The 15,412-nt window shown below is 44.3% G+C and overlaps 1 protein-coding gene across 1 annotated transcript in view; it reads left to right on the forward strand.

The window, feature by feature from the left end:
- The window catches only part of LOC135216683 (sphingomyelin phosphodiesterase 5-like), a 382,932-nt gene that overhangs the window by 144,315 nt on the left and 223,205 nt on the right, over window positions 1–15,412 (forward strand). The window contains exon 3 of the mRNA XM_064252090.1: window positions 1,621–1,857. Coding sequence (XP_064108160.1) covers window positions 1,621–1,857 — 237 coding nt within the window. The remainder of the gene's footprint in view (window positions 1–1,620; window positions 1,858–15,412) is intronic.

Below are 15,412 nucleotides of genomic sequence, written 5' to 3' on the forward strand. Positions count from 1 at the left end.
ATGCATGCATGACAAAACCGTGTAGACCGTACCCTAAACAAAGCGGATGATTAAAATAGAGCGTACTTAAGTAAGGGGATGTTCTGGGTATGGGTGACCAAGAACGAACCCACCACGAGGCAGAACATGCTGCCATGCTTCCGACCTAGAGTTCGTATTTATACCTAAAAAACGGCAAATACGGGCTCAGGGCCGGAAAAAACCAAATAGCAATAAACACTGAGTACTTAACTTAGCTGCTGCGATGGCTGCACGCTCCATGATAAAGAAATCCAAAGAAAAGGGCACAAAAAACACAGAGTAAAAAAGGGCACGTGTGAATCGTGTGCGCTAACTGAAAAGGATGGCCACCAGAGGCGCAGCAGTCGGCAGCATGGGATGGAGTAGTAGTAGTTGCTGCCCACTCTGTGGGTCGGCTCTCCTCTTGTGGGGATTTTGTAGTGGGAGATTTCTATTGGCATTCGGCTCGTGGTAGTGGTCTCACTCGCCATAGTGTTCATACCGACACCCTCTTGGAGGGTGAGCGAGTCAGTTGTACTGACCTTTTTCTTTATTTATTTATTCTCTGGTATGTGTTAGTACATTTACCCTAGAAATAATAGATTAAAGGATATTTCGCGCAGCGACACGAGCTGAGCCCAGAAATATGTATATGAAAGACATATTAGCAGCAACATATTGGAGATGCAACTCGGTACTGATCCTTAAATAATATTGTTTTTAACTAAAAGATTGTTTGGTTTTGAGTTTTTTATGGTCGTTTGAAAGGATGTTGGGGGGATAACTCCTTTCAATCGTAGTACTAACCCCGGTATTAGGATCAGGTGATTGGGATCGGTGTTATGCTCCTTAATGATGCCATATGGCAAGGTGTTTTGTCATGTTAGTGGATAGGACCCCATTGACAAAGATCCTTAGGTTCTGTCGAGTAAGTGGATAAGACCCCATCGACAGACCATCAAGAACTCTTAGCATGAGGTCACTACCTCACTGAGGCTCTTGAGGCGATGTAAGCTCCTAGGCAGTAGCTATGAAGTCTTTCGCCGACACAGGTAGGAACCAAGGTTTCTTATATTTTTGTTACCTACAACGTATGTTGTTCCCTGTCTATTCAGTAATTAGCTGTCTCTTACCCTCCGCCAAAGGTGCCAATCAGCTAAGTATATATCTGCCAGGGAAGTTGAATGTATAAAAATGATATTGTCATGATACAATAAAGTTTTATACATACTTACCTGGCAGATATATACTTAGCTATAGACTCTGTCGTCCTCGACAGAAATTCGAATTTCGCGGCACACGCTACAGGTAGGTCAGGTGATCTACCGCCACTGCCGCTGGGTGGCAGAACTAGGAACCATCCCATTTTCTAAGACAGACTTTCTCTTCCACCTGTCTCCTGAGGGGAGGCTGGGTGGGCCATTTTATAGTATATATCTGCCAGGTAAGTATGTATAAAACTTTATTGTATCATGACAATATCATTTTTTTTTGCTGTGCTATGATCAAACTCATTTCACTGAAATTTTATCTTGAAATTTTCTTTAGCATAGTATTTTTCTATTACAGTAGTGCTTATGAATGGTTACTAATGTATATCTTTGTTCCATTCTGTTTCAGATACCTCCTAGTATGCCCTTTGATGATACTCTTTTCACTTGTGCTTCTGCCGTTTGGAACCATTGGCTACGTTATTTGGATGCTAATTAATGCTTTGGCAGATGTACAGCCATTTGTTTATGCATGTCCTTTGGGAGAAATGCAATCTGGCAGAAAGAAGTTTCCTAATAGAATTACAGTATGCTCGGCAAATGTATGCATCTGTCCTGAATACATAGTCCGAATAAATAACCAGAGGTATTTATTGAATATATTCTATACTTGAGTTATATGTCTGTCTTGTTCATAATAGGCTTCCTAATTTCAAAATCTACAATAACAGTAAATGGATGTTACTTAACCCTCTTACGCCGAAGCGGTAAAAAAAAATTGTCTCCCGTGTGCCGGAGGTGTTTCAGAGTGAGCGCGGAAGCGGAAAATTTTTTTTTTTCAAAAAATCACAGCGCGCTTAGTTTTCAAGATTAAGAGTTCATTTTTGGCTCCTTTTTTTGTAATTGGCTGAAGTTTAGTATCCAACCATCAGAAATGAAAAAAATTATCATTGTCATATATAAATAATGCGATATATGATAGCGCAAAAACGAAATTTCATATATAATTGTATTCAAATCGCGCGGTTTGCGAAACGGTTAAAGGTAACAAGTTACATTTTTTTTCGTTGTAATTTACACTAAATTGCGATCATTTTGGTATATAACACATTGTAAAACGATAAAAGCAACACAGAGAAAGTATTATAAAAAAATAATGCATGAATTCGTAACGCGCGGACGTAAACAAATATTTTTTTCAAAAATTCACCATAAATCTAAATATTGTCCTAGAGACTTCCAATTTCTTTCAAAATGAAGACAAATGATTGAATATTACTATACTGTAAGAGTATTAGCTTACAATTGCAGTTTTCGACCATATCTGACGAGTTAAAGTTGACCGAATGTCGAATTTTTTTATATATATATATTTTTTATATGCAATTATTTCAAAAATAAGAAAAGCTACAACCTTCTAATATTTTTTGTTTTATTTTACATAAAATTGCGCACATTTTCATATATAAAACTCTATGAAATGCCTAATATGAAACGGAGCAAATATTCCGTACGCAGTTCGGAGATTTGTGGCGGAGAATCCGCACGCGGAGGGAAGGAAAGATTTTTTTTAAATTCACCATAAATCTAAATATTTTGCTAGAAACTTCAAATTTGTTTCAAGATGAAGATAAATGACTGAATATTACTAGACACTAAAAGTTTTAGCTTACAATTGCGTTTTTTGACCATTTCGGTAGTCAAAGTTGACTGAACATGGTTTTTTTTCTATTTATCGTGATTTATATGCAAATATTTCAAAAATGAGAAAAGCTACAACCTTCAATTATTTATTGTTGTATTCTACATGAAATTGCGCACATTTTCATATATAAAACTTTATGTAACGGCTAATTTAAAATGGTGCAAACATTACCACAATCGCACGTATGATTTTTTCGGAAGAGTTACCGCGTGGACGTAAAGAAAATGTGATTTTTTTCATAAATCGAAATATTGTGCTAGAGACTTCCAATTTGTTGCAAAATGAAGGTAAATGCTTGAATATTACTAGAATATAACCGTTTTAGCTTACAATTGTGTTTTTGACCATTTCGGTAGAGTCAAAGTTGACCGAAGGTTGAAGTTTGGCAATTATCGTTATTTATATGAAAATATCTCAAAACTGATAAAAGCCACAACCATGGGTTGTTTTTAATTGTAATGTGCATGAAATTGCGCACATTTCCATATAGTATAAAACTTTATATAACGGCTAATTTTAAAATGGTGCAAACATTACCACAATCGCATGTATGATTTTTTTCGGAAGAGTTACCGCGCGGACGTAAGGAAAAAGTTTTTTCATAAATTCACCATAAATCGAAATATTGTGCTAGAGACTTCCAATTAGTTGCAAAATTAAGGTAAATGATTGAATATTACTAAAATATAAGAGTTTTAGCTTACAATTGTGTTTTTCGACCATTTCGGTAGAGTCAAAGTTGACAGAAGGTTGAAATTTTGGCAATTATCGTTATTTATATGAAAATATCTCAAAACTGATTAAGGCTACAATCATGAGTATTTTATTGTTGTATTCTACATAAAAATGCACACATTTTCATATACAGGCGGCCCTCGGTTAGCGGCAGGGGTTCCGTTCCTGGCCACCGACACCAAGCGATTTTCGACGCTGAGCGATTTTAAAGCCTACGGCCGCTGCACACCTTCTTTCGAAACTCTAGACCAGTCAAAGGCGCCGTAATCCCACAACGGTGCAATAAGTAAAATTATATTTATGCAGTATAGTACTATAGAATTTACTGTACAGTACATGTGGGTGTCTAGAGTATGTAAAGATATAATAAAGTTTATACAGTGTACAGGTAGCTGTAGTGTTCAGGTTACGATCATTAGTCTTACGATAGTTCGATTTTATGAGAGATCAAATTACAATGGCCTAACTTTATCCATCTTCTAGTTACATAAGTTCAATAACAGCAAAAGAGAATGATGAAAGTATGGTTTTAACGTTATACTCGTTGCGTGAACGTGTACAGCCATGAACAACCGAACGAGAAACGACTTTTTTTTTTTTTTCTAAGTACAACCGAACTGGATAACATCTGTTTGGCTTGTATTTCGATCATGGTACTACAGTGCAACATTACCGTTTTTGTTATAAATGGCGTTATGTATAGAATAGAACTGAGATATCTTAATGTAATAACTTTATTCGCTATAGATCAGAGGTCAATATAGATTAAAGATCAATCGGGAAATATACCGTTAAATTTAAACCTAGTTATAACTGAAGCTGAGAAAACTGTTCAAGCTGCTAATGACTATTATCGTACATCGGCAACAAGGATAAAACTGCAGTAAACGTCTGCCATCACACACAACCGTAGATAAAATTGGGATAAAATCATTTTAATCAAAACTACTGTGCTTGAAAGAACACATTTTACTGTTAGTTTCACGCCGATATAAGATAAATAACGTAAAGTTTGTATTATGATGATATAAAGGATTACGTATTGCAAACGGAATCACGTAATTTTTTACGCAATAAACATGCTGCCAACGTAATCTGTTAACGAAAAAAATAGTAGTTCACATTCACAACGAGACGTATTCAATAAATATTTCCACCTAAAAACACGCTGTATATGGAAAAATAACTTTGTCTCATATAAGTCAAGTATATAGATATTCGTTTATGCTAACTAGAAGCAAGAGCATTCGCTCAGAATTGCGTTATGGTGAAACAGACTCGTATTCATCAGCTGATTTCAAACCACAACATTGGCCGCTCCGCGGAATATGGGCTTAAGTTTGCCGTAGTATTTTAAAATACAATAATATGAGAATACATACAATATTCTTGGATACAGTGAAATAATGTATAACTTTTTAAAGGATTTATGGAAAAGATGCATAATTAATAAAATAACACAATGCATTTTTCGGAACTGGCGGACAAGAACGAACATGAAAAACCATCCCCTGACAACGTGGAGCGTAGTTACAAAGGCTGCCTTAATTTGTATCTTATTTCTGTACAAAAATGAAAATACCTTTACGCAATATATTTTCATACACATTTTAAACATAAAAGCATAACATTTGAAAAATCGAAACATCGATCGCTAAATTTGCACTCATTATTTTAAACTCGATATTTTCGGAAGAGCGGCAGACGGCGACATACAAGAACGAACTTGAAAAATCATCGTAGTCGATTACTTGAAGGGGAGTTTCAAAAGCTGCCTTTTTATCATATTTCTGCACAGAAATAAAATTACCCTATTCGTAATACATTTTCATACACATTTTAAACATAAAAGCATAAACATTTATAAAATCGACACATCGATCGCTAATTTGCACTTTTTTTAAATCGATATTTTCGGAAGAGCGGCAGGCGGCGGCTTACAAGAAAGAACATGAAAAAACATCGTATTTGATAACGTGAAGGGCAGTTTCAAAAGCTGCCTTTGTATCATATTTCTGTACAGAAATAAAAATGCCTTTCACGTAATACATTTTCATACACATTTTAAACAAAAGCATGAACATTTATGAATCGACACATCCATAGCTAAATTTGCACTTATGTAACTCTATATTTTCGGCATAGAACAGCGTCAGAGGCATATATTTTACCCTAATACCTACATACTAACTCTCCATAAAATTTGTTAATATAATTTGCATAACCTTTATGGTCTGAACGGCATTTCTACATATGTATGAACTCGTTAGACAACGGCGCTAGCGGCGCTGTTAACTGAAATTTGTGCCGTAAAGATACCTTTAAAATGCCTTATTTTTTTAATGATTATTTTTGACGACCGCCGTTGAGTGATTGCGCCGTTAACAACGGGCCGCCTGTACAGTGTTCTCCGGATTCGCGGACTCACACATTCGCGGATTTCTCTCGGGAACGTTTCCCTGCATTATTCGCGGAAAATTCGCGCATTCGCAGTATTTTTCTATGAGAAATATCCACAAATTCCTGGTTTTTGTTATCAATTTCATCATAACATGCACTTTTTGTGATAAAACTATTAAAAAAACCAAGTATGAAAATTTTTAGTGGTTTTTCTTAAGATTTAACTAGCAAAATAGGCTGGTTTTAGCGTTTTTATAGGGGTTCCAAACATTCGCGGATTCTAACTATTCGCTGGGGGTCTGGTACTCATCCCCCGCGAATACGGGGGGACCATTGTATAATACTTCATGTAACGGCTAATTTACAATGGTACAAAAATTATGTCAAAGTGACGAAATAATTTCCGAGATGTGTCACAGATACTTTTTAGTGCGGCAAGAAAGAAATTCGCGCTTGCGCGCCTGCGTAACGATTGTAAACAAAACAACACCTTGATCCGTGAACTCCCAGCATTCCCCAAGGCGCGTGATTCAAAAGTTTTAGGCTGGTAGGCCTATAAGTATTTTTCCACAAATTTAAAAAAAAACTTTTGTAAGTCGACGTAAAATACGTCCAGTCGGCACACGGGAGACAAAAAATGTCGACGTAAAATACGTCCAGTCGACGTAAGAGGGTTAAGGTTTTATAGGATTTTCTGATTTGTTAGCTTTTTATGAAATGTTTTTGATTGCATTACAAAAAAGGATTAGTATTTAATCATATTTTCCTGTGGCGGACCAACCAATTTTATATAGGTTTATTCCAGTTTTGCTACTATTAATGAAAGTTAAAAGTAAACAGTAATTTTAAAAACTGTACTTGGCAAAGCAGGTGTTGCAACCAAAACTCTTCCTTTGTTGTTTTTATACAGTATTTTAGAAATTGATCTATTTAATCTAGATTTTACTGCTTCCTAATTCATGTTGTCAACATTCTATTAATGATGTATTGTTGGGAATAGCTTGCATTAGCCAGAGACAAAACAAATTTTGGGTCATTCTCAAAGTTTGATTTTACTGCTTCCTTATCCCTGTTTTGAATGTCACTGGGTAGTGCTTTTATAGTATGCTCATACAGTAATATACAAACTTATAATTCTACCAATTCTGTAATATCTGGAATAACATATTAGCCAAAGACAATACACATTTTTAGGTATTCTTTAAGGTTGTTTATTCAGCCAAAAGGCCAGCAGTGAGTATTGCCTTGTTTAAACCAGCATTAAACAACCAAGTCTCCTTCGACTATATTCTCCTGTCTAACAGAAGGAAGCAAGACAGAGCACCTAACCATCACTCATGAACTTCTATTCCATATCAGCAAGAACTAGTTGCCTTAGTAAAATAATTTAAAGTTGTTCATTTGCGAACAAACCTTCAGTCTTAACAATAGGATATTTCTAGCGCCTAGCTGGATCTGGTTAAAACGCAGATGAAAGCAAGGAATCGTGTGATATCTGGCAACGCATGTATAAATCGGGTGAAGAGTGGTCAAAGACAACTCGCCTACGCCACCGCGTCTGTCTTTTTCTTAACGGCCTGGGCAAGAGTTGTGGTTGACCTCTCTCGGCCTTTACCTGGTTTATTGCCAGTTTCGATTTTGTTTAGTGTGTGTGTGTGTGTGTGTGTGGCTGTTATGGCTTCTTCTGCTCCCTCTCGGCCTCGTCAACGTGTGGCTAATTTTTGTAATGTCGCCTCTTCATCTTTGGGAGTTAATTTGATTCCTGGGAAGGGTGAGGCTTTTTCATCATTCTCATTTATTCTAGAGTCGGAGGCGTCCAAGATGGCGGCGGTTTGGAAGATGCTCGGGCTAGGGGGTTTTCCGTCCCTGGAGGGGTTGCTGGCGCACTTTATGGAGGCTTGCTACCCCACTCCTCAGGCTGGCCAGGCCCTCCCCCTCCTCCCAGCCTAGTCTTCGTGGGTAGCCAAGGTCAGCCATCTTATATTGCTTTGACAGTGACTGTTGCCACTTCTTCGAGTCTGAGGGTAGCCATGGCGCCAGCCCCGTTAATGAAGTCACAGGACCAGTCGTTTGTTCCTATATGAAATACAAACCATCGGTCCTTTACAATAGGAAGGTAACTAGCGGCAGCTGGGACGGTCGTAAGCTTCGAACAAGGGAGTTCGGTAGTTAACTGCTTGTCCGACAGTGCGCGCGCAGCTCGAATGGGAGGTGAAGAATCACTTTTGCTTTCGGCCGTGTGTGTGGAGGACATGTTCATCATCGCTCTCTGCCCGCTTCATCGTCGTATGCCTTGCTTTTGTGGTTTGTCAGTGTTTGAAAGTGAATTGTAAGTACGTGCTGTCTTTTTCATCTTTTATTACATTGATTTTATGGATCATCGGACATGGAGCTATTCCTGCTCCCCCCCATGAACCGTAGAGTGTACCCAGGGGTGGAGGGCTGCAAGTGTGGGGTCTTCCGCTCTTTTCCGAAGATTGATCCTCATTTGCGCTCAGTGCCGAAGGCGTGAATGCTCTCGGCCCGAGCCTTGTATTTTTTGTGTGATAGTGTGAAAGTGAAATTGTAAGTACAGTGTTCTTTTTCATTTTCATTTATTATCATGCCCTTGCGCTCGGTGCCGAGGGCGCGAATGCTCTTGGCCCGAGCCTTGTATTTTTTATGTGATGGTGTGAAAGTGAAATTGTAAGTAGTGTTCTTTTTCATTTTCATTTATTTTCATGCCCTTTGCACTCGGTGCCGAGGGCGCGAATGCTCTCTGCCTGAGCCTTGTATTTTTGTGTGAAAGTGAAGTGATAATTGTAAGTACGTACAGTATTCTTTTTCATTTTCATTTATTATTATTATGGATCAAGGATTCCGCTCATTTCCGGGAATAGATCCTCATGCCCTTGCGCTCGATGCCGAGGGCAAGAATGCGCTCGGGCCGAGCCATGTAACATTTGTTCTAATTAGTCGGAGGTGCAGTGGGTGTTGTGCGGGGGCGGGAGGAAGCGAAGGCCTGCCAAGGAGTCATCGGAAAGCACTCCCGCGATTCCCTTGGTAACCGATACTTTGTCTCCTTTCCTGCCCCCCCCCCGCTCAGCTCCCATGTATAGCGCCTTTCCCTTCAGGGGGTGGTTTTCGAGGTCCTTCTCTTCGCCCGATCCGTCGAGCGTAGAGGAGGGCGCTCGTTACCCGACATGCATGTGTATTCAGGGTCTTCCGTTCGCTCGGGGTGGGGCTCCCCCTCGGCTCCCCCCCCAACTTCCGACTATTGCTTCCTCAGGGCTCCTGCTGCGGGGGACGACCTTGGCCAGGTGTGGATGTCACTGGGTCTTCAGGGCATGCCGAGCGTCCAAGGGCTGCTCCAGCATCTGGCGGGAGCTTTGCCGGTCACCCATGGAGCGGTGACCACCACTATACGATCTCGTCTCCAGGGTACACCACCCCTCCTCACCTGGTTTACACCCCTCTCGTGATGTCTGTGACACAACGGCCGCTGTGCAGGGCCCGATCGCTGCCGTGCCGAGGAGGGGCATGCCTCCCCCTCCGGGTTCTTCGTGCTGCCAGCCCCAGTCTTCCGTTGCCCGAAGAGCTCGCCCCTGGACCTGCTGCCAGTACCCAGGATGTCGCTGGCTGCTTCCCCATCTCCTGGAGTACCTGCCCTGTCTGCCGTACCTGCCGTACCTGCCGCTGCTACTGTTCCTGCTGTTCCCGCACCTGCTGCTGCTGCTGTTCCTGCTGTTCCCGCACCTGCCGACGTCATTCCAGCCCGCGGTGTTGCTGCCCCAGACACTGGTCTGTCCAGACAGGTGCAGCCAGGCTCTGTTGCTTCGGCAACAGCAGCCCCGGCTCCTTCCTGGATGGCCGACCTGACATCTGTCCTGCGAGAGCTGACGAAAAAGAAGAAGAGGAGGAGGAAGGTGTCGTCGTCGTCTTCATCATCTTCTTCGTCGTCTGCTGCTGCCTCTTCCCCTTCGACTTCTAAGGCTCCCAAGCCGAAGAAGAAGAAGGCTGTCTCCTCCCCCCCTAAGAAGGCTCCTTCGGGAACTTCTAAGGGCCCGTCTCACTCTGGTGGGACGGGGGGGTCCTTCTGCTGGTCCTCCTGCTCCATCAGGAGCAGGGCCCATCTCTCCTTCCACAAGGAAGAAGACGGGGACCAGAGGAGTACCGGCTAACACCGGTACTTCCTCGCCTGGTGTAGGGCCGCTGCCGCTACACCAGGTTCCGGCTCGGCCTCTCGTTCGCGAGAGGTACTGAGTGTTCGGGCGCCCGCGGGCGACCGTGCAGCCAAGGCCCAGACCCAGTTCGCTCGGCGCCAGGACCAAAGCACGGAGCAGAAGGCTGGCGAGAGCCGCTCAGGTGACTCACGCTAGACCAGCGATCGCTCTCGTAGCGACCAGCTGGTTCCCAGGGTTGCTGTGACGGTCTTAGACCTACCACGGTCGGAGGCTGGTAAGAAGTCCCCTTGATCGCAGGAACCAGCCTCGGCTGGTTCCAGCGGTTCGACGCGCCGCGAGAACTATTCTAGGTCCAGCCGCTCGCCCCAGGGGAGCGTCACGACCAGGCCTGCAGCTCGATTGCCACCATTGGCGATCGCCTGCAGCCCCCCAAGCACACCAGTTCTGCCAGTGAGCGAGGGGGGAGCGTCAGGTCTTCCTCTCCTGTTCCTCCAACTTCCTCGGTTTACACCAAAAAGGGTGCTGGAGGGGCTTGATGGTCCTACTCCTCAAGATGCTGGCACTCCTGAGATCCAGAGGAATTTTGCTGAGGTCATTGTACTGATTCGTCAGCACAATGACCTCTGGGAATGATCGCCATCCGCTGGTCCAGACCAGCAGCCAGTCCAGACCAGCAACTCGACCATCACCATGGTTGATGATCATCACAGTCCTCCCAGCCTACCGGTTCCTCTGGTAGGCAGGGGAGGAGCTCTCATAACAGCTCCCCTGACACATTCCTTAGTCCAGCTTTTCTCCACAAGAAGCCGTTGGTCCAGACCTGCAGCTCGATCGCCACCGTTGGTTGGCGATCGCCTGCAGTCCTCCCAGCCTACTAGCATGCTAGTAGGAAGGGTAGGAGCATCAGGGTAGGGGGGGGGCTGGCAAGGACGGATGACGCTTCCCATCCTCTTGGAGGGACCATCACCGCTGTTCACGTGACGGTCCGTCTGGACCACGCATTCAAGAGAACAGGGCGCGCTCCCCCTTCGGTCCTCTTGAGAGGTTTTGGCCTCGACGAGGACTGGGATGCGTCGGAGGACGGTATTGGCTCTCTCCTGTCAGGTGCTTGATCAGCCCCACCCAGACGACGTTCACGGTGGCGGCAGACGCTTAACCTACAGTATGAGTTCGTAATCCTCCTCAGGAAAACATTTTCTCCTGACGATACGTTTTCCCAGACTCCGAGAGGCCATCACCGCAAGGTGATGGCTGCTCGTACTCGCTTCTCCAACTGCTAGTTCTGCTGGGAAGGCGAGCGAGTATCCAATTCCTCCCCCATTCCCTCTCTCCTTATGGCTACGAGGGAAAGGGGAGGGATCCTGCAGAGCGTTCTCTGTAGGATTCCACGTTGGGGACTTGCGTTCCTGGGGGGGACCTTCAGGTCCTACCGGACGTAAGTCCCCGTCGTTGAGGAAGGATCCTGCCCCATCCTCGATTCCTACGGGAATCGGGAGGACCACCAACCGATGATCGTCTGACGAATTCGGAGGGGGTTTCACCGAGCGCTTAGAATTCTTCGGAATTTCTAGCACTCTCAAAGTGTTTGGGTTTTTTATGATCTGCAGACACTTGGGCGAAACCATGGTCCAGAGTGAGCTAGATGAGAATCCCGGATAATTGTTACTACGATTATCGGGAATCTTGCCGAATGCTCGAATTCCTGGAATTTCTAGCGCTCGGAAGAAGCACTGCTGCTGAAGGAAGACTATCTCACAGTAGGCGGCCAACCCTGGGATAGAGAAGAATGGACGGGAACATCCAGTTTGGCTTGAACTATCGTCTTCGGTATTCTGTTATCATCTTTGAAGCTTTCCTTCAGGGAAGACTTCTCCTTCACTCTCTTGATTAGAGAATGAAGGGTGTCAGCTTCCTATCTTTATTCTCATTCCTCGAATGGAAAAGAATTTAGGATGGAGGTCTTTGTACAGGAACCTACAAATATACTACATATATTACCCTCGCGACATGATTCTGTTAAGCAGTTGAATTGTCCGGGGTGTAGGCGCATACCGTAGTTAACTCTACGGATTGTGACCGAACGACTAGTATCCTAATTGAACTGCAACTCGGGGCTGCCTGCAACCTCCCAGGAGTTACCAGTTTCGATTTTAGATACTTATAGTATTGTCACGACAACACCAACTCAGCTTTTGTATTTACCGAAATCAGTTTCGTTTAAATATAATTGCTCGAGCGTATTTTTTACGCTAGATGGTTCTAGCCGAACGCATTCCTTCGTGGAATGGATTACCTGGCAACTCAGGATGACGAGTCAGCTAGAGCTACTGTGTATTGAACTGCCCGATAGCAGCTCAGTACCAGCTGGCTCTCCGAGATGCACGGTCGGTTATGTCTCTCTCCCCTGCATTGATTGACTACTGAACCGTATCTCTGCCCAACAATCACCCGTTAATCAGAGACTTAGGTCTCTGATTAACGGGGATTCTCGCTTACATGAATGACCATCTACTGCTGTGACGCTCGATTTCATCGCCTTCGACATTGCGAGAATTTTCAACAGAGATATCTCTTGGACTCTTTCATCTTTCTGTTTACCGCACGGTAACACAAGTCTGTACTAGTCTCCCACTGCATCGCACTGCGATAATGCGGAATGATTTCTGCAGACATCTGAGTTTGTCTTCAAAATATCTCTTATTCGTAAGTGTGCAATTGTTCATTGTTCACCCCAAATTAACAGATGTATCGGAAGGCATCGCCTGTTCCCCGCCCTGCCAGCTCTACTTCCAATATATTGTCCTCCCTGGATAATCTGAAGATAATGATGATCAGCCCATGAGAAGCAGTTCTTCAGGCAGTACATCCCTGTGTTTCCATTACTGAAAAGCGCCCCGCTTTCATTGCAACTACGACTTCTCACCGAACAGCAATGAAATAGCGGTTTAGCGTTTTCAGTCCTTTTTAAGCACAGGTTCAGAATCTTGAGAATTACTTCTCTCGATTTGGCTGTGAAGACGTAGGTGGCATTCACCTTCCACCTTCGTCTTCAACGGTACATAGTGTTGTTTCTCCTTAGCTGAGATTCAACTACTATGAGATTTCTGTCTTGCCATCAGGGACCTCGGTCTCTAGAAGGCAATTGACTTTCGCCTGTTGGGCACATCACCTTGCCGTCCGGCATCGGTGGCAAACAAATAGACGATTTGTATGGTCTCTTGGCATACCCCTTTAAAGGCGAAGGTCATGGGACTTACTCGGATGCTTGGACAGCTTGCCTCACACAACTGAACGCAGTCAGTCGGCAGCTGTCAAAGCGCCCAAGTCAGTTGCGAGCTATGCTGTGGACTTAGTTCAGTGGTTCCAGATCAATCATTACTTTGTCCTACTAGCTTGTCCCAGTACCCATACCATCAACACCCACCATGGAGTGTCGGTGTCCTATCCTCTACGGAGACTGAGGGTAGAGGGACACGGTCGTCACCCTGTTGGAAAGGATGAGATGCAGGTAAGCTACTCGACCGAGCCCCATCCTATCCCTTTCACTAGGGATAGGAGTGATTATCCACCACTTCTCCCAACAAGGGGGAGAAGTGGAAGCCAACAAGAGACAACCCATGACTTCATATTGCCTCTTGCAATAGGAACAAGTTCTTGTTTGCTAGTTTGTTCATGAGACTTACCTGTCAGATATATATATATATAGCTGATATATATACTATAGCTGTATTTTCCGTAGTCGGACAGAATTTCAAAACTTACGACACACGCAGTGGGAGGCCAGGTGGTTAGTACCCATTCCCGCTGCTGGGAGGCGGATATCAGGAACCATTCCCATTTTCTATTCAGATTTTCTCTGTCGCCGGTACTGTCAACACCTGTTTTCAGTACCTCCGTCATTGGATTTCGTAAACTTTCGTTGCCACTTGAGTATTTTGATTGTCTTTTGTTTTTGTTTTTTTACTTGGATTTGTGACTAGGCATATGCTATTATGGACTGTTTTGGGTTTTGCTTTGATTTTTCTTGGTTAAGATGTCTGGATCTAGTTCTGCTAGTTACAGAGTATGTTGTGTGGAAGAGTGTAATGTGAGGCTACCGAAAGCTTCGGTAGATCCTCACACTGTATGCGCGAGGTGTAGGGGACATGTGTGTTTGATAAATGATCGGTGTAAGGAGTGTGAGAGTTTGCCTGATTCCAGTTGGAAGACTTATGATTCCTATGTGCGTAAGTTAGAGCGTGACAGGATCAGGAGGTCTTCCTCCAGGAGTGTGTCAGCGAGTAGAAGTCAGGGTAGTAATTTTTCACCTGCTAACCCTCCTGTAGACTTTGCTATTCCTAACCCTGTGGTGTTGCCTTCGGGCCCTGAGGTTGTGTCTGCGGAAGGTAATGCCCTGTCTGTGATTATGGATTCCATCCGTAACCTGGAATTGAAAGTGCTTGCTCTGCAAAGTGGTGTTGTGAAGTGTAGTGATGGTATTAGTGCCCCTAGTGTTGTGGAGGGGGCGTCAGATCAGCCCTATAATGCCTCTAGGCCTGGACCTCTGTCGGACTCCCAGGACTCAGGGAGTGGGCAAGTCGAAAGCCAAAGGAGGGTTACGGGGGGCTCCCCACCAGTTTGGCGTCCCTTCGGCAGGTCCTGATGACACTTCCCAGGCTGCCAAGGATCATGCTCGTGCACGAATCGTTAAGGATTGCTTCTCGTCCTCCGAAGCGTCCTCCCCGCGCAAGGGGTGGAGCTCTCGGAAGGACTCTCGCCCTCTTAAGAGAAGCTTCAGAGAGGAGGACGCTTCACGTCCGTTTTCTCGAGATGCGTTTCGGTCTTCACCTGAGAGTTTTGATGCTTTCCCGCCGCAGAAGAGGACCAGGACGTCATCGGAGGATGACGCTGTTGAGCGCCCCAGTCGCTCCAGAGAAAGAGCTGTCGCTTTTCCTGTGAGAAGGAAGAAGGCGTCCCCTCGCCCCTCGTCTTCCCACAGGATCAGCCCTTCCCCTAAGAAGGAGACTTCTCCTACGAAGAAGATTCTGCTAGGAATGCAGCGGCAGTTGACTTCGTTTATCGCCGAAAGGGAGGCAGAGCCGCGTCGACACAGGAAGGTCTCGAGGCTGCCTATCAAGAGGTCCAAGCAGTCCCCCTCTCCTTCTCCTCGTTCGTCTCCTTCGTCTGCTTTATCGCCCTCTAGATTTCGTTTGGCACCC

Source organism: Macrobrachium nipponense, chromosome 6, assembly GCF_015104395.2.
Source record: "Macrobrachium nipponense isolate FS-2020 chromosome 6, ASM1510439v2, whole genome shotgun sequence".
NCBI lineage: Eukaryota > Metazoa > Arthropoda > Malacostraca > Decapoda > Palaemonidae > Macrobrachium > Macrobrachium nipponense.